The sequence below is a fragment of the Podarcis liolepis genome (assembly GCF_965112155.1).
Source record: "Podarcis liolepis genome assembly, chromosome: 2".
NCBI classification, from domain to species: Eukaryota; Metazoa; Chordata; class Lepidosauria; order Squamata; family Lacertidae; genus Podarcis; species Podarcis liolepis.
The window spans coordinates 84,016,872-84,035,941 of NC_139555.1; the positions used below are offsets into that span (position 1 = coordinate 84,016,872).

A 19,070-nucleotide genomic window follows, 5' to 3' on the forward strand; every position below is an offset into this window, starting at 1 on the left:
GCTGCTTTTTTGTTTTTGCTGGTGTTCAAAGTTCAATATGGGGGTCCTCTACCCCAACCCTTCTGCTGCAAATAAATTATGGCTTTCCCTGTCATGAGGACCTGGTGCAACCACTCTGTCTGCTGTGGCTGGTCCTGCTGCTTGTCATGCTGGCACCTTGGCTCCCTTCACTGGCTTCCTTGCATTTGAGCTGTGATTTGTCTTGCAGGGGTGGCACAACCCGTGGGCAGCATCTCTGACTTGAGGGTCACTGAGACTTTGGGGAACAGAGTCAGACTGGCCTGGACGGGTGTCCCTGGGGCCACAGCATATAAAGTTGTGCTACGCAACACCCAGGGTGAGTATCTAGGAGAAGCGGAATTGTGGGGTGGGATTGCTTCACAGTGGTCCTGGTGCTATTGAAGATCCAGTTTGCATCCTCAGCTAATAGGAGCAGGGATGCGGGGGGAAGCAGAAGAATTTGGTCCATTAGGGAAAATGGGGCAGTATCACATCAGCCTCAGCCGGAGCTCAGCCAGCACCCACCTACCTGCCTTCTTACTTGCATTCAGTCCAGGAGGACTGTCTGTGTCATCTTCCTCCTTCTTAATGTGAGTGTTGCCACTGTCAGAGTCAGAAGAGCAGAGAAGGGCAGTGAAACCCAAATTATATAGCTCGGCCTGTCATGGCCTGTCATGGCTCTGGCCCTACTTACTGTCAGCCTCTCTGCCTTCCTCCCTACCAGTCCCAAATGGCAGCCATAGGAGAGGAGTTGTGCAGTGCAATGCAACAGCATTTGTTGACAGATGGATGCCCTGCCCAGAAATTCTTCCTCAGCCAACTCCCGATACTGTCTTAAATGTATCTCAGTTTTACCTCACAACCAAGAGGGCTAGGAACTTTTCTGCCCTAGAAAACCAATGTGAGTGCCTCATTTGCAAGTGAAAATCGTGAATGTGTAGCACGTGGTTGCTTTGGTCTCTGCTGCAGATGGCACGGAGAAGACACGGCGTATCCCAGGCTCCCAGACCACCGAGGACCTGACTGATCTGAAAGAGGACGTTGTTTATGTGGTGCGCATATCAGCAGTTATTGGCAACCGTGAGGGTAGCGCTGTTCCTCTCAACATCCGAATCCGTAAGTGTCAACCGCCTCATCCGAGATAGTCCTAGGCCCTTTTCAGAAATTAGCCTCCATGCGCATGGAAGTGGGAGCGGGGCCACATATCCTAGCACCATTGCCACCAGCTCCACCCTGAGACCTTGGTGCAATAGGAGGGAGAGCCTGTGCCAATTACTGTATTTTTCGCCCTATAGGACTCACTTTTTCCCCTCCAAAAATGAAGGGGAAATGTGTGTGCGTCCTATGGGGCGAATGCAGGCTTTCGCTGAAGCCTGGAGAGCAAGAGGGGTCAGTGCACACCGACCCCTCTCACTCTCCAGGCTTCAGGAAGACATCCGCAAGCCTGGAGAGCCGGGCTCCCTAGGCTTGCGGATAGCAGCCTGCACCCCGAAGCCTGAGGCGTGCTGAGCAGTGCGCCCTGGGTTTCGGGAAGATATCTGCAAGCCTGGGGAGCCCGGTGCGACTTCCCGCGGGCTCCCTAGGCTTGCGGATAGCAGCCTGTTCTGGGGGCTGGGGTCGGGGGAAGCTCGGGCTTCCTCGCCCCAGCCCCGCGCCTGGGGGGGGGGAATACATTTTTTTTCTTTATTCCCCCCCAAACTAGGTGCGTCCTATGGGCCGGTGTGCCCTATAGGGCGAAAAATACAGTAGGTAGAGCTCAGGTGGGTCTTGAGAGTCTTGCACTGCTTCCACACCCAGAGGCAGTAATGCTTCTAAATATCAGTTGCTGGAAACCACAGGAGGAGAGGGTGCTCTTGTTCTTGGGTCCTTCTTGAGAGCTTCCTGGTTGGCCACTGTAAGAAAAGGATGCTGGAGTAGATGGGTCATTAGCCTGATCCAGCAGGTCTTCTTGTGAGAAGATTTAACAGGTCACTCCCCACCTGCAGTATGGTGATAATAATTCCTCCCTGAGACAGGAAGCACTTCAAAAACTCCCAAGGCAAGAGGGGAGAACATTTTCCAGCCAGAGGACCACATACCTTTATGGGTAGCTTTCTGAGGGCCACATATCAGTGGTGGATGGGGCCGGAGGGAAATGCGGGTGGAGCAATAGATGTGACTCTTTGGTGCCATGGGCTGCATCACAGCCATGCAAATGTCAGGGGTTTCTTCATACATGCACTCACTCCCATATCCCATTCAGACAAACCAAGGGCATCATCACATGTCAAGGACACATTCCAACCAGGCAATAGCACTTCAGGAAGGTGTGGAGTAGGGCTGGTGAGGGACATGGCCTGAGGAGGGGAGGGATGACCTGAGGAGGGGCGTAGTCTGGGGGCAATATAGACACCCTCTGGGCTTGAAGTTCTCCACCCCTGCTCCAAAGTGGCATGTAAGTGTTTGTGCATGACCAGTTTTTCCCAGCCAACACGCTCAATTCTGTCTTTGGACTTGCAGAACGCCCGTCTGTGGGCAGCATCACCAACCTACAAGTGGCTGCCCTTGGACCCAGCCAGTTGCGCGTGACGTGGAATCCAGTTGCCGGGGTTACCGGATATAAGGTGACGTGGCGGCAGAGAGATGGTGAGTTGTTCTGTGTGTGACAAAAATAATATATTCTGGCTTCAGAATTAGGCTTAATTGGAACTTGGGGGTCTGCTGTATTTAAGGACTAAAGTGTAGTGTCAAAACTAGAGAGATGAAATATATCCGGGGTGGGATAGGGCAGGAAGGAGAACTAGTTTGGGACTGCTGCCCAGTTACAAAAAGTGGCAGCCCACTGGAACTCTCTGGACTTGATTAGCCTGATTAAGTTGGGGAAGGTCTCCACATAGGTTAATTCTAAAATGCAATGCCATTTCGGACAGGATAGTTTAATGAAGCTGTTTTGAACCATTTTTTATAACGTATTTTTATGTTGTAACCTGCCCTGGGACCTTAGGGTGAAAAGTGGAAAATAAATAAACAATCAACCAACGGGAGTCTAGCTTAATCAGCAATCTAGAGATCTCTGAGTTCATTTTTTATAACCAAGCAGGGAAACAGTTTTGTATTTCAAAGGTGAAATACAATAGCCAGGAATTCTGAGCTTGGGTTCAGCTTATTAAAAAACCCCCACTCCAGTTGGAATTTGTATTCCTTTGGGCAGCAAAATCTCTCTCAATTGGTCTCTCCTTTTTTAAAACACACACACTCAGTGTTGCTGTTATGAAATATTTGTCTCAGAAGGATGTAGACTGGTTTTGTGGTATGCCTGGAAGCTGTTCTGTTTAAGGATACCTTGTTTGTGCTAAGATATGCTGTTTCTGTTGGAAATTTCTGTCTGGACTCTTACTTGGCAATTGTGGCAGAAAAAGATTCCCAGAGCTGCTGTCTGGTAGCTCTCAGCTGAGGGATTTCTTGCCGTAATAGTCCACCCTGTTTTCAGCCCTGCTTTATAGAATACGCTTCCTCCAGCTTGATGTTGTCTTCTCCCCCAGGTCAAGAGTTCTCTCAAGTCCTTCCAGCTAATAGAAACTCCTACACTATTGAGGGCCTGAGGCCTGGGTCTTTCTATCTCATTGGGGTCTCGGCCTTGGTTGGCAACAGAGAAGGGAGTCCGGTTACCGCCACAGCTACAACAGGTGAGGTCAACTCTGGCTGTAGAACAGGGATGCCCACAGCAAGTACATCTCAGTGGCACTGCTCTCAATCATCCTTTCCCATTCTTTTGTTTTGCAGCCCCTGATCAAGTGGGAATGGTCACCAGCTTACAGGTCCTGGAGTCTCGGAGCACGGATGTGCGAGTCACATGGGTTGGTGTGCCTGGAGTTACAGCCTACAGAATTGTGTGGGGCCGCAGTGATGGTACAGTAGCTGCTCAGTTTACCAGTTGTCTGCCTGCATTGATGCTATTTCTCATGCTGATGTTTCTCCCAGAAAGTGAGATAGCAGAACCTTGGCAAGTCCCAGAATCCAAAGCCCCATTTGTTTTTCCCAAGTATGAAACTGGTTAAGACAGGGTTTAGAAACCTCTAGCCTTCCAGATGTTGCCAGACTGCAACTCCCATCTTTCTGACCATTGGCCATACTGACTGGGAGCTGATGGGAGTTGGAGTCTAACAACCTTTGGAGGGCTACAGGTTGCCCATCCCGGTTGTAGGGCAAGGATAACCTTTTGTCTGCGAATAGTATCAAGAGTTGCACTTGCATTAAAGTGTTAAGATCAGAAGGTGGAAAATATGAAAACAACGAGAAGAGACAGGAATGAAGATTTGGAGATATGCTTCAGAGGTCCAGACTATGGGGAGCCTCGAAAAATTAATAATTACAATTTGGACTACAATTTGGTCGTTTTTTTATTTTAGTTTATTGTTTTTAATTGGATTATGATGCAGATATGTTGATTGGCTGTTTTTATTGAAAAATCTATAAAAATATTTAATAATAAAAAAAAGATTTGCACTTTCGAACTGGGATAGCCTGGGATGATTTTGCCCATCCTTTTAAACTCTGCTCTGCTTCAAAGGTGGACCTGAAAACAGCAAGCTGGTCTCGGGAAGCACCAATTCCTTTGATATCCAGAACCTGGAAGGCGGAGTCAGCTACACTGTGAAGGTCACTGCACTGATTGGCAACCGCGAAGGAGACCCCGTGTCTCTCATTGTCACCACACGTAAGACTTCAATGGATTTGTGTGCCACATCTCTGTCTAGTCCTCATTTCAAGGAGCTCTGGGCACTACTCTGGCCACTCTGTGAATTAGGCTGGGGGTCTGGAGACGGTGATTTGCCCAAGGTTACTGGTGAGCTTCATGGGCAAGTGAGTGAGGGGTGTGAGCATCAACTGACTCCTTTTAGGTGGGGTTTGGCACCCTGGATTAGGCAGTGGCTGCATTTGTAGCTGTCATCCCAGAAGCTCCCTGGAAGCAGAGGCTGTGAAACAGGGTGTGGACAGGGGTTTTCCGGATCTTTGGAATGCCCATCTGTGGTGGGTGCCAGCTGCCGTTCCTAAACGAAAGGTGAAAGGCCTTGTATTCATCCCACATTAAATACCCAAATGTATTCCTGGAGCACCCTGCAGGATGAGTCCAGGTGCATTCTTCAGTTCCCCTCAGCAAGGTTCACTCCCTTCATCCAGGACAAATAGTTCCTATTACAGTGCCTTCTCCTAACCATGGCAGCAATCAACCTCCCTGGATCCTCTTCCTTTGCTAATCCTCCCAACCTTTCCTCTCAGCGACAGTCTCAGTTCAGCCAGTTGGGAATCTGCGTGTGACCGACACCTCTGAAAAGCACATCCGGGTCGAATGGAGCCCAGCACCAGGAAGCACAGGCTATCGGCTTGTCTGGCAGCCAGCAGATGGTGAGTATTGTCTACACCAGAGATGAGGAACCTCAGGACTGAGGGTCTCTCTCTCTGGCCTCCTTGCCCTTGGGACTCTCCTCAGACACCCCTGCTTTGCACCCTCTTAAATGTTTCCTTCCTCCCCAGCTAGAACTCTGCCTGGGTAGAAGGGGGTGTGTGAATTTGTATTTGTTGCTCCACCTACTTTCGTTTCTGGACCCACCCACCTTTGGCATGTGGCCCTTGTAAGGTTGCCTATAAGGGAATGTGGCCCTTGGCCCAGAAAAGGTTCCCCAGCCCTGTTGTGCTACCTACACCTCTCTTACTTCCGCCCTGCACTCAGGAAATTAACTCCCTCTCTCACCCGGGGCAGGCGGACCAGAGAGGAGCCAGCTGCTTCCGGCCAATGTCAACACCTATGACATCAGAGACCTGCAGCCAGGAGGGCGTTACGAAATCCGCATCACCAGCCTGGTGGGCAACCAGGAGAGCAGAGCTGTGGCTGTTGTTGCCAACACTGGTAAATCCACCTTCCATCCTCCACTAAGTTGGCCAGCCTCTGCAGGCACAGAGATCAGCTAGAAGACACATTCTGTCTGTTTATGAATTTGGGAGATAGTCAAAACGTACCTCGCTCTCGCAGGTGCCCTCAGGTTGCCTCTTGTCCCCTGTGGGACTCTGCCTCAGGCCTGGCTCTGCTTGAAGTAAGGTAGCCATCTCATGGCGGCATCTTCAAATTGCATTTCATCGGAGCTAAAAGACTTCGTTCGCTGTGCTCTCCCTTTTTTCCTAGGTCTCACATATGTGACCTGATAAACAGTGGTGGTTTTGAGTTGTTATTTATTTACTTATTTGATTCCATTTATGGACCCTTTCCCATGAACTATGTCAAAGTGATTTCACAGTAAATTTCTTGGGTGTGTATACCCTGCCAGAGGATTAGTTTGGAGGGCTAATAACTTCAGACCGTATTAAGGTGTTTGTATGTTGTCCCCAGAGATAATGTGTTGTATAGGTTCTTCTGTTTCTGCCCTGTTAAATGTTTTAAACCCGTCTTGCTGTTTTTCCCTCAACTTCTAAAGGAGGAGTTTTTTGTTTTGTTTTTACATCTGCAGTGGTGTTTATATATTATATTTTTGTATTGCCTTTCCATGGAAAATGAATCACTGTAACAAACCAGTGGTGGCTAGTTGTGTATATGGCGCTGTTCTCACATCTGCTGTGCTGTGAAAACATCTTTGTGATGAGAACACTCTTGCTTGTACATGGTAGTTATAACTACTGCAAAGGACTGCTGCAAAGTTCGGGGATGTAAGTGAGTCAATGGCACTGGGGAGAATGTTTCACTAGTGTGGTAACTACTGTAATTGGTCATGATTATGGAGACTCAGTTGCTTCTCTTGGTGGAGGAAAAGATTGTCTGAAGGCCCCAAACAACTGCCTCACCTTTTTACCTCTGCTTGTCCAGCAGCAATGGGTCGTGTGACCAACTTCCGGGTGGCAGAGATTCAAAGGGATGCTGCGATTTTGACCTGGACTCCTGTTCCTGGGGCCACTGGCTATCTCCTCACTTGGAAATCTCCACGAGGTAATGGCAGAGGTTGAGGACCAAACTGCTGGGCCACTGAGGGGTGGGTGGGTACGAAAGAGGAAATACTGGCAGTGTGTCCTAGTGCCATCACCTCCTCCAGCTCTTGCACAGCTGAAGACTGGGTGAGGAAAGGCAGCTTGCAGCTAGCTAGCAAGAACAGATCTTGTTATATCTTGGCCTTCCTCCAGCGACCTCAGGGCAGCGTGCATAATTCTCCTTCCCCGTTTTAATCCCCCAACAACCTTGTGAAGTAGACTGAGGCTGAAAAACATTGATTGGATCAAGGCCACCCAGGGAACTTTGTGGCTGAGTTGAGATTTGAACTGGAATCCATATTCCAATACTATGGAATCCATACTTCCAATACTGCCCCACACTGGCTCCTAGGAAGCGTGAAAATGACTGGAAGATTATTCCTTCCTTGGCAGATGTAGCTGGTTCCCCCACCCTCCCCACCCCTCACTTTCTCCTTTGTCCAGAGGTCATGCACAGGCCAAATATCCCCTTGGCATACCTTCTGCCACTGGTTCCAAGACCTACTGCAGGCTTGAGATCTGTTACATGGGGGGGCACGGCATCCATACTGGGTCATCCCCTTGTGGAATTGCCCTTGTTAACCTCCTTCATGCTCTTGCTTTCTTCCAGACGAAGTGGAAGCACAAATAACGTTGCCTGGGTCTGCCACATCGCACCAAGTGTCTGGCCTCCGCCTGGGCAGGAGCTACACCTTCACCATCCGCCCACTGTTTGGGAGCGTCACAGGTCCTGAGACTTCTGTGACTGACCGCACAGGTGAGGTATCCTTGCACCTGGGAGGGAAATGCAGGACCTCTCCTATGTTGGAGGGCTTTCAAAGAGGACTGGACAAATTCAGGGAGATTGCTGTCATCAACAGCTATTAGCCATGATGGCTCTGCCTCTGCTTCAAGGGTCAGAAGCAGTTTCTGGAAACCAAAGGGGGGGAGAGTGCTCTTCTGCTTGAATCCTGCTTGTGGGTTTCTCACAGGCATCTCCTGGTATGTCCCACGGAGGACCTTACGGTCTTCAAACAAAAACATTTTGGAGGTCCCGGGCCACAGGGAGGTTAGGCTGGCCTCAACCAGAGCCAGGGCTTTTTCAGCTGTGGCCCCAATCTGGTGGAACGCTCTGTCACAAGAGACTAGGGCCCTGCAGGACTTGACATCTTTCCGCAGGGCCTGCAAGACGGAGCTGTTCCACAAGGCCTTTGGCCAAGGCACAGTCTGACCCCCTCCTTTGGCAATCCTCACAGAACTCTAGCCCAATGGTTGGCATTAATTTGATTTTGAATTGATTTTAAAACGAATTGATTTTAGAATGTTGTGTTACTTTTATTGTTGTTAGCCGCTCTGAGCTCGGCTTCGGCTGGGGAGGGCAGGATATAAATAAAATTTAATTAATTTATTTATTTATCATCATCATCATCATCATCATCATCATCTGGTTGGTCACTGTGAGAACAGGGATGCTGGACTCGATGGGCCAGTGGCCTGATCCAGCAGAGATCTTCTCATGTTCTCATGTTGTGCCCAAGGTCCTCACTCCCTGTTATGTGTTATGTTCCCAAGGAAAACAGGTGGAGCTAGGTTGAATCATTTTTACTTGGGTTGTGCACAAGGGCTGTGCACAAGGGCAGCTTCTCGCATGGGTGGGTGGAGAAAAGTCTCTTTGTTTTTATGTCCCCGGACCTCTGCTTGGACGCCAACCCTACTCATTTTGAAACGTTCCCCTCTACAGTCTGCCGAGACGCCCGCAGAGACGTAGTTTTTCTCGTGCATGCCACTCGAGACAACGCCTACAACGCAGAGGCCATGCAGAGCATCCTCTCCAACACTGTATCTGCACTGGGCCCCTTAGGTCCTGGTGCCACCCAGGTAATGACTGGCATAAAGGGGCTGCAGCTCTTCCTTTTGGCTCAGTTTGCATGTGCTGTGGGTGTTGGGCCACTTGGTAAAACGCCCATGCCAAGCCTCTGCCACATGGCAAGCCATTCTGGTGCCTAGGCTCCCACTGCGGTCCTGGTGATTTTCACCTCTCTCAGTGCGAAACCTCATTTGCTATGGTTTGTGTCTGTAAGGCTAAAGTGGATCGAGCAGCATGGGAAGCCAGTGGCCAACCACACAGTATTTCAGGTGGCTGCCTTGCTGGCCTTCGTGCACCCTAAAGTTGGTCATCAAGTAGATTTCCCTTAGACATTTCCTGTCTTGGCTGCGGAGTGTCTTGGCTGCAGTGCCCTCTTCCATACAACTCTCTTGCTCTACCTCAAGGGTGGGGAACCCCACTCAGCCAGAGCACTGCAACCAGTGGCATAGCGTGGGGGGTGCAGGGGGGGCCAGCCGCACCGGGCGCAACATCTGGGGGTTAGGGTTAGGGGACGCAAATCCACGGGCTAGGGGGCGCAAATTACTTGCCTTGCCCCGGGTGCTGACAACCCTCGCTACGCCACTGACTGCAACCCCTTATTGGTGGTAGTGGGCGGGACCAGAAACCAAAAAGGGTGGAGAAATAAATGTAAATTTTTAGCTTTGTGCAGTATGCCTGTTTCTACACAAACTCTCTCACACACATATACAGTACATGCCTTTGGCCATATCCAAGTCCAAGCACACATTCAATCCTGGCAAAAGTACTCAAGGAGGATGTGAAGTAGGCTGAGGAGGAGGTGTGGCCTGGGGAGAGTCCCAAGGGCCAGGTGGAGAGGCCTGGAGGGCCACATCCAACCCTGGGCTTGAGATTCCCTACCTCTGCTCTGACTTTGTTTTTTCCTTTTCTCCCCCAGGTGGGCATTGTGCTTTATAGCTACCGAGGCCTCCCTTTACTCCGGCTCAACCGCTCTAGTGACTTGCCAACAGTCCTGCAGTTTATCCGCTCGCTGCGCTATGATGAACCCAGTGGCAATGCCATTGGTAAGTGCAGGGCTGGGGGGACTGAGCCGTGTGGTGCAAGTTTCATTGGTTCAGAGACCAGGGAGGGCATCGCTGTAAGGACAAAACACACACACACACAGAGGGCTTTATTCCTGTTGAAATTCAGAGCTGCGTGTCAGGAGCTGCTCTGTCCTCTGGGCCTGAACATCATCACCTGCTCTTCTCTGGGATTTGATCTGGAGCAATGTGGGGCTGCTTCCAGTGTGGGACTGGTCTTTTATCAAGGAAAAGATAGCCAGAACTGCCACTGGTGTTGACTGTAACTTTAAGAACTGTAACTTAAAGCCCATGTGTTTGAGCTTGTTTCTTCCTCCTCCCTCACATACCTTTTTTCCTTGTGTGCCCTAAGGGCAAGGACAATCTTAAAACTGATTTTTGCAAGCTGCTCTGTGAGTCTTTTCAGCTAAAGGACAGGGTATAAATGTTCTAAATAATAATGATGATAATAAATCTGTCCATGGGGTTGGCCAGTTACTGCTGTAAAGCCTGAACAAAGTAGTGGGCCAGATCCCAAATCAGAGGTGGCCACTTCCACTCCTGTAAAGCTCTCTTGAAAATGAACTCTCCCGCACATGCTTGCTTTCTGTGGGTAAGTGTATCTTGGGTCCTTTGCTTTCTTCACTGCAGGAGCTGCCATCAATTTTGCCAAGAGTGACATGCTGAGCCTCGCTGCAGGGCGCAGACCTGGTGTGCCTGGGACCCTGGTGATCCTGGCGGATGGTCCATCCAGCGATGATGCCATTGGGCCAGCCAGGGATCTCAAGGCCGCAGGTAAGGCACACAGGTGGAGGGGGGCGGGAATATAAGAGCACAGGAGCACAGGAAACTTTCCTTGCATCTTTTGCCTGTCCTGAATCTTCCAGCATTCAGCTTCATTGGGTGACCTGGGTTCTATGAGAGAGGGAGAATAAACTTATCTCTGTTCACTTCCCCCACATCTTGCCTAATTTTATATACCTCTGTTGTATGTGTTCCCACCACTGTCACCTATTTTCTGAACAAGATAGCTCCAGATATTGTAACCTTTCCTCATAAGGAAGTTGCTCCAGACCCTTGATTGTTTCGCTTGCCCTTTTCTTTGCAGTTAGAAAAAAACCTTTTCCCGAAAAAACCCTATCCCTGCAGGCCTGGCTGAAGGTTCTCTTGGAAGGAATTAGTCAAGCTGCCAGTCTCTTCTTCTGAACTGTTAATGTGCCTTGCCCAGGGAATGGCCAACCCACAGACCCCCTCGATGGGCTTACTTTCTCTTTCTGTACCTTGCAGGAATCCAAGTGCTGGCTGTTGGCATGAACGGGGCTGACCGTGAGCAGCTGCGCCGCCTGGTGACCAATGAGGACCGGCGCAATGTTTTCTTTGTGAGGAGGGATTTGAGCACTCTGCCAGAGGCGGAAGAGGGGCTTGTCAACGCCCTCTGCAGGGCAGCCGACACTGAAGGGGTAAGACGTTCCTCACAAAATGCAGGGGAGGGATTCCCTGCAGTTTGCTAAGCCACTGAATGGAGGGAGGTGAATGGAAGAGTGTTTGCTCTGCCTGTTCAGGTAGCACCATAGCAACACAAGACATCTTGGAGCGTAGAAGGACAGCCGTGCCTCTTGTTTGTATGTGGCCTGGATTCCTCACACACAAGGGCCTTGTCTTAAGTCATGGGTAGACAAACTAAGGCCCAGGGGCTGGATCTGGCCCAATCACCTTCTAAATCTGGGTGGTCCAGGAATCAACGTGTTTTTATATGAGTAGAGTGTGTCCTTTTATTTAAAATGCATCTCTGGGTTATTTGTGGGGCCTGTCTGGTGTGTTTACGTGAGTAGAATGTGTGCTTTTATTTAAAATGCATCTCTGGGTTATTTGTGGGGCATAGGAATTTGTTCATTTCCCTCCCCCCCAAAAAAATATAGTCCGGCCCCCCACAAGGTCTGAGGGACAGTGGACCAGCAGCTGACCCCTGCCTTGTGGCGTGCATATAACCACATATTAATGTTTAATTGTTTTTTTATTACCCCCAATTTTTTAGCTGTTCTTACTTTATCTGTAAGCCACCTTTAATCCCTGTCAGGGGGGAAATGGGAGTATAAATAACATCTTCATCGCCACCATCATTATCAATTATAAAAATAACCACTTGGTAAAGACCATCCCCTGGAGCACTCTGCCAAGTGGTGGAGGAAATTCACCTCTGATTTTACATGGTAAAATGTTTGCATCTTGGCAGGACATCACAGGCCACTGGTTGTACCAATTGGATACAAGTGCACTGTGGTAAATTTCATCCAACGTCCAGCACAAAATGTTTTCATTCACTGGCAGCAGCATTATAACTATTCTAACACTGGTCTTTTTATCCTTTGTGTTTCCCCACTTCCTCCCTCCCTCAGCCTAGACCAGAGCCCTGTACGGTGCAGTGTCCTAAGGTAAGTCACAGGAAGCTCCTGTTCAGCAGGACTAAACCAGGACAAGGAGCCGATGCTCTTTCCTGTAGCAGGCCAGATAAGAGCAGGAAATGGATACCAGGGTTGTGGCTTTTTTGAGGCAAGGGCTGTACCTCCACAGCAGAACACAGGCTCTGCATGCAGAAGGTCTCCGGGTCTTCAGGTAGAGCTGGGAAAGGGACCCTGATCTCAAACCCTGGAGAGCTGCAACCAATTAGTGTAGTCAGCATGGAGCTAGGTTGACCCACTGGCCTGACTCCCTATGTTCCTAACTTGGCATTGGCAGATAGAGACCTGGTCAGAAATTGAACTGGCAGTGAAGCTGTAGACAAGTATTTCCAACCTGTATTTCAGATACCAGAAAAGGGCTTCTGAGCCGGGGAGGAGATTCACACCCACACGCCCACATTGATAGAATATGTGAGGGGGGACTGCGGGACTAGTTCTGCACATGCCAGAGATGGGTGCTGTGTCTACAACCACCCATGTGCTTGGGCAGGGTGGGGAAGGGCTCTAGGGCATGCTCTGCTGTGTGAGAAGAACTTCTCTGGGCCAGGCTAGGCCTAATCAGAGCTTCTCCTTGCATGGAATGAACTCTAGGTGTGCATATCAGTATTTCTCCCACCAGTCAAATATGTGGGTGGAATGGCAGGGGACACAGGGCAGGGCGTCCTTCCATGGCTTGAGGGGGTGGGAGTATCAGCTGGAGTAAATGCGAGATGTGGTGAGAGCCACCAGAAGGCTTTCACATCTTTGATAGGGACTCTACCAGGCACGCTGACTCTAGGGGGCCAAAGGCACCTCAGCCCCCTTAATATTTGTTTCAAGGGGACAAAGACCCCCTCAAACTTTAGGTGGTCCTGCGCACCACAGGCCCAGGGGTCAGCTCCTCCAGAGCTCTCAGTCTTCTGTGACGTGTACATAGTGTCACATGTGTGTGGTGTGGCCTGCGACCCCCTGGCCCCCCCAAAATATTGGGGGTCATTCCTGTGCCTCTGGGTTCTACAATTTATAGGCCAAGGCTGAGAGGAACCTGTGGCCTTCCAGATATTATTGTACTCCAGCTCCATCAGCCACATCCAGAGTGGCCCATGGTCAGCCTTTGACACTTGAGGGGCATGTTTTTATGGCCCACCTTATTTATATGTTTGCAAGTTGTTTTAAAGTGTTTTTCTATTGTGTTCCAATGCTGTAACCTGGCCTTGGACCTTAGTGTGAAGGGCAGGTAAGAAAGACAGAAAGAAAGAGTAGTCCGGCAGTATTTGCAGTGCCACGCATTAGCCACGCATTAGCCTCTGCGCTAGGCTGGCACAGCATGTGGAAGTGTGTTCAGTTCCCCTTAGAGACAGGATGGAGGGAGTCGGCAATGGTGGAGTCAGACCAGTGATGCCATGCGGTTTCCTAGGTGACGTAAGGCGGGTGGAGAATAGGAGGGACTTTGGCAGGCATGGAAATGGCTCTGCACTGTTCCCTGTAGCTGTAGGCCAATCCCAAAGCTATTATTATTATTTATTGAATTTATATACCACCCTATACCTGAAGGTCTCTGCACCATTTGACCACTTCACAAGAGTTTTTTCCTTATAAGTTGCCCAGAGAGAAGCAGGGAAATGTTTTGAGTTATTTCTTCTTGCGTGCAAACTGTGGCTTCTCTTTTCTTTTCCTGCAGGGTGAGAAGGGCGAGCCTGGTGAGATTGTGAGTATCTGAGATTTCCCAAGGAAGGTGATCTCACACTGAAGTCCTTTTAGGGCCTAAAGAGTGTTGGTCCCTGGGGGTGGAAACAACAGTTAATCTCTCTGATCATTTTTGCAGGGACGGAAAGGACGCATGGGACTTCCTGGGCCTTCTGGAGAGCCGGTAATGTCTGCTCTTTTGTGTGGGTCTCTGGGCTGTATGGCATGGAGTAGAGCTCATCTTGTTTGTTAGGGTGCTGTTGGTTTGACTAGAGCCCTTTCCTTTTCAGACTATTGGGGGCGAGGCAGGTGGGGGGGGGACCCCTTGGCAGCATCCCAGCCTGTATTTCAGGCAGGTTATAGCTTCCACCACCAAAAGCAACTGGAAAAAAACCACAACAGCAACCAGGCAGTTCATAAATAAAACAAATCCTATTATTTGTCTTTGGTTTTTTTCAGGGGCGCAATGGGATCCCAGGTGCTCCAGGCCCAGTAGGACCTCGGGGTCCTCCAGGTGATGTCACTGAGCGGCGGGGTGAGAAAGGAGACCGGGTGGGTACTCACAGCATCTCATGTGGTCTTGACTATTTTACTCAAGAGGGAGCAGAACACTAAGAATGATGGAGCTTTTATGGGCAGGAAGCCTTCCTTGTTCCTCCTCATCAATCTGTTCAAGATCAGAGAATCCCTCTGGGTTCATCTTAAATTAGAGAATTTAGCTTTATGGTGCCTCTACTGGTGAACTCCCTTTCCTGCAAGATGAATAGGCTATGGGAGCTTGTTGCAATAACTTGCCTGCTTGGGTTACCTGGAGCTATCTGCTCTGCAGTCCTTTTGCTTTTGTTATTTGGATCTCACTGAGGGCCTGGCGAGTAACAGGCCCTTCCTTTCAAGTAAAGAACAAATTAGATGATCTGTGATCCCTTTCATTTCTAGTCTTCTAGGACTGAAATCCTAGGCACGCTTCCTGCTGGAATAAGTGGGATTTATTTCTGAGTAATACAATTAAGATTGAAACCCTAACAAGCAAATGCCCATGGTAAAGAACGACTTATGCCCGTGTGTGTGTGTTCTCATGCACGTGCTTCTTATTCTTAAGCGTAAAAGGCATTTTCACAATGGCATGTTCTTAATCGCTCTGTTTTCTTCCAGGGATTCCCGGGAGCTGATGGATTGCCAGGGAATCCTGGCCGCCCTGGTGACCCTGGTTCTTCTGGCCAACCAGTAAACAGCTTTTTTCTTTTTAACATCTTGCCACCTGTCATTGCACCCTGGGGCATTCCCATTTCCCATGATGCCTTGCTGTACTGAGACATTTATTTGTCTTCATCCACCAGTTTGAACTTAGGAATGATGGGTCCCCCTTGAGCAAAGAGAGCTATCTTCTCCTTGCACTAAGTTTGTAGTATTGCCATGACTTAGGTTAGCCTGACCTGACTAGTTGCAAATGTTCTCACCTGGTTATCTAAACTATGAGAAGCTTCAGGTATTCCAGTAATTAGCCTGAGTTTGGCTTCCTTTGGAATGAGGTCACTTTGGGACTTACTGGCATTTTGTAATATTTGCTTTTATTCAGTGCTTTTTTCTGGGGGGGACGCAGGGGTATGTATACCCCTAAACATTTTGTGCATCTAAGTTTGACCTCATTTGAGGGGCAGTATTTCAATATGAGTAGGAAAATGAGAGTATCCCTAAACATTCTTTTTAGAAAAAAACACTGCTTTTATTTACAGAAATGCAGGTTGAACATAGGTGGGAGTTCATAGCTTAGCACTCCCAACAGATACCCACTAATCACCCAGAGCTCCAACTTAGCTACCTGGAAATTCAATCTGCCCCAGCCTGTGCTGTCCATATATACCATAAGTGAGGAACCTATGACTTTCCAGATGTTCCTGGACTGCAGTTCCTATTATTCCAAACTGGATGGTGGAGTCCAACAACATCTGGGAGAGCTAAAATCTTCCCCATCCCTGATCTTAGAATAATAAAATTGTGGAGCTGGAAGGGACCCCAGGGGTCATCGAGTCCAGCCCTCTCCAATGCTGGAACCTCATCTAAATCATACGTGGCAGATCCAACAACAACCTCTAAGGAAGGAGAGTTCACCAGCTCCCGAGGGAGTCTGTTCCCCTGTTGAACAGCTCTTAAATCCATTCACACCCACACATAGCTTGATGACATCACCCCCCGCCAAGGAAGGGGGCAGAAGAAGGGGGAAGCAAGAAATGTCCTCCTTCCAAAACAGATATTGGCCACCCTTAAGGTCCTTTAATTTCCTCATAAAAAAGATGAAACTGAGCTATTTTGCTGAATACCAGTTGCCGCAAACTACAGGAGGGGAGATTGCTCTTGTGGTCAAATCCTGTTTGTGGGTTTCCCACAGACTGGCCACTCTGAAAAATAGGACCAAAAACAGGATCCCAGTCGTAGGGATCTTATGCTAGGACTGCTTACCAGTGCAAATCTCCAGCCAGCTTGTGCCTTAGGCAACTTTCACTAACAGAAAACCGAACTCTAAAAGAATGCTGAGTCGGCAGGTACCCAAAGGGCCCATTCAGCCCATATCCAAATCCCATTGCAGCACTATGTGGCTGTACATGTGTCATCTTCCCATCCCACCTGCTCAATTTATGATTCCTACCCTGGGGCGAGGGAACCCTTTTTATTACTGTCCATTACTGCATTTATTTTCTCCTCCACAGGGCAGCCCTGGCCTTCCTGGACTCAGAGGACTCCAAGTAAGTAAAGGGGTTGATTCCCATGGATCCCCTCTCACTGACTGGAAAGACTCTTACTTATCCTTACCGTTTTCTTCCAGGGAGAGCGTGGAGTGATTGGCCCAATAGGGCCAAAGGGAAGCAAAGGTGAGCCGGTAAGTGCATAGACTACCCCCTAGAAGGCTCAGGTGGGGTCTTAATTCCTAAATTCCTACAGGGCAGTGTTTCAAGACACACTGCCAAGCCAAAGGTGCTGTGATGGTGAGAACCAGAGTTAGACAGGAGAAACTGCTCTAGCCTGCTCCTTCCCAACCCTCTGTTTCTCTAATCTACCATGGTCCCACAGCCAGTGAGGTGTAGTGTTTAGAGTGTTGGACTAGGACCTGGGAGACCAGGGTTCAAATCCCCACTCGGCTATGAAGCTCACGGGGTGACCGCGGGCCAGTCCTTGCCTCTCAGCCTAAGCTGCCTCGCAGGGTTGATGTGAGGGTTAAATAAGGAAGGGGAGAACCATGTGTGCCATCTTGTGCTCATTGCAGAAAACAAAAAGCTGGGATAGAAAATTAAATTAATACATAATTAGAATAGAATGGAGAAGGATACCTGGTTGGGAGAAATGGTGAGGGGGGTAGGAATAACACTAAGCCCTCACTTTCTTATCTCTTCTGAAATTTGGCATTTGGGTGGTATAACTATATAACTATCACATACATACACACATACACACACCCCTCTTCATGCACACCCTCCCCACCTCTCTGGAGCAGGGGCATATTGGACCAGCATCTGTTGTAACCCACATTCAGGTGGACACAGGTAGTCAAGGTTCAACAGCACTGGGACCAGGACCTCATGTCTGGGAGTGCTGGGACTGGTTCTTTGACTGCAACATGTTCTGTTATAATTTATCAGGGCTGCCCTTCCCAGATTCTGCTTCCTTATAGGGACACCAGAAAGCACCAGGCAGCTGAGGCCCAGATTGCTTGTAGGCTTTAAAGTGCCTCCTCTTCTCAGTCGATGACTCTAGAAATCTGTGCACCCTTCATATTTCACCCTGCGCAATCTAAATTCAGCCCCCAGCTTTGCTAGTAATAAATATACTTTACTTCTGCTCTTTGCCTTACAAAGGACCCATATGTTTGGTAAGTCCTAGGGACAGATCCGATTTTTTTATATTATCAAAGGGGATGGGGGCTTTGTTCCTTCACCACAGCATACCTTGCAGCAGGCATGGCCAGCTCCATGTTTGAGGGGCTCCCCAGCAGTGTTGTGCAGCATGTCGTCGTCGTCCCCCCGGTCATCAGTGGAATCCCACCATTGGGCTTGCTGGTGACAAGCAGCAGTGAGGAGGGAAGCAGTCACCTGCACGACTATAATCTGCGACAGATGGATCCAAGCTGCCTGCTGTTCAAAATCTCCTAGCCTAGCATCTCACGGGAAATTTTGAATGTCGGGTGGCTCACACTACGTAACCTGAACCAGAAGGTGCAGGCAAGAGTGTGGCTCAAATTCCACACCATGCATTAGCAGATATGGACTCTGCCTCCGATCCAGCAGCCACCCTTTGATTCTGGGCCCGAGGCACAGTCTAGCCCATTGGCTGCAGCCAGCGCAGCTTCTATATAGTCCAACGCATTTGGAGGACATCTGGTTGCAAAACATTTCCAATCCTTGTTAAAACTATTTAAAACTTGCAGGCATGCCTTTCCCCTGAACTTTCTGCTTTTGTTTTGTTTTTGCTTAACAGTCCAGCATGTGGAAAAGTTTAGGTGACCCTGAAAACTGGCTCATGACGTTTTTTAGTTGGTGCTGGTGGGCGTTACGCTGCTTTTGCTGTCACACATCGCATTTTAGCATAACTGGCTGTATTTCCTCCCAAGAGAAACTGAGGCAGCCTCCCGCTTCATCCCTGAACTGTACTCTGTTGATGTGACCTTTGGCCTTTTGTCTTGGGCAGGGGGAGCCTGGAGAGGTTGTAAACGGAGCAGGAGGAGGTGGGCTTCCTGGCCGGAAGGGGGAGCCTGGCGAACCGGTACGTAGCATCTTACAGGCAAGAAATGAGAGAGTGGTTGAAGGGGGGGGGACCACGAAGGGGAGGGAGGGATAGTTGTACTGCATGAGAAGCTGAGCCCCTTTGTACATCAAGCCCCCATCTCTTGAAGCATCCTGCAGCTGTTCAGCACTGCTGCTCTTTCTGTGAAATGTGCGGTGCAATCCTCCATGTTCGGTGAGCTTTACCTCCATGCAGGTGTGCAGAAGATTGCAGCCAATTGCCTCCACAGTGGGCTAGTAGGTACCAACTGGTGGGAATGGTCCTGTGTTTGTTAACTTCGTTCTTTCTTCCTAA

At 49.3% G+C, this 19,070-nt stretch overlaps 1 protein-coding gene across 6 annotated transcripts in view; it reads left to right on the forward strand.

The window, feature by feature from the left end:
* The window catches only part of COL7A1 (collagen type VII alpha 1 chain), a 110,047-nt gene that overhangs the window by 27,689 nt on the left and 63,288 nt on the right, over positions 1-19,070 (forward strand). For 5 of the 6 annotated variants that reach the window (XM_083489076.1, XM_083489080.1, XM_083489078.1 and 2 more), the window contains 22 exons: positions 209-337; positions 970-1,116; positions 2,500-2,625; positions 3,522-3,665; positions 3,763-3,888; positions 4,550-4,696; positions 5,260-5,385; positions 5,741-5,887; positions 6,836-6,955; positions 7,604-7,750; positions 8,714-8,850; positions 9,756-9,882; positions 10,531-10,674; positions 11,167-11,339; positions 12,276-12,311; positions 13,999-14,025; positions 14,143-14,187; positions 14,463-14,555; positions 15,156-15,227; positions 16,709-16,744; positions 16,825-16,878; positions 18,681-18,755. In XM_083489076.1, the coding sequence (XP_083345202.1) occupies positions 209-337; positions 970-1,116; positions 2,500-2,625; positions 3,522-3,665; positions 3,763-3,888; positions 4,550-4,696; positions 5,260-5,385; positions 5,741-5,887; positions 6,836-6,955; positions 7,604-7,750; positions 8,714-8,850; positions 9,756-9,882; positions 10,531-10,674; positions 11,167-11,339; positions 12,276-12,311; positions 13,999-14,025; positions 14,143-14,187; positions 14,463-14,555; positions 15,156-15,227; positions 16,709-16,744; positions 16,825-16,878; positions 18,681-18,755 (2,378 nt within the window). The remainder of the gene's footprint in view (positions 1-208; positions 338-969; positions 1,117-2,499; positions 2,626-3,521; positions 3,666-3,762; positions 3,889-4,549; positions 4,697-5,259; positions 5,386-5,740; positions 5,888-6,835; positions 6,956-7,603; positions 7,751-8,713; positions 8,851-9,755; positions 9,883-10,530; positions 10,675-11,166; positions 11,340-12,275; positions 12,312-13,998; positions 14,026-14,142; positions 14,188-14,462; positions 14,556-15,155; positions 15,228-16,708; positions 16,745-16,824; positions 16,879-18,680; positions 18,756-19,070) is intronic. The other variant, XM_083489079.1, reaches the window with a different exon arrangement.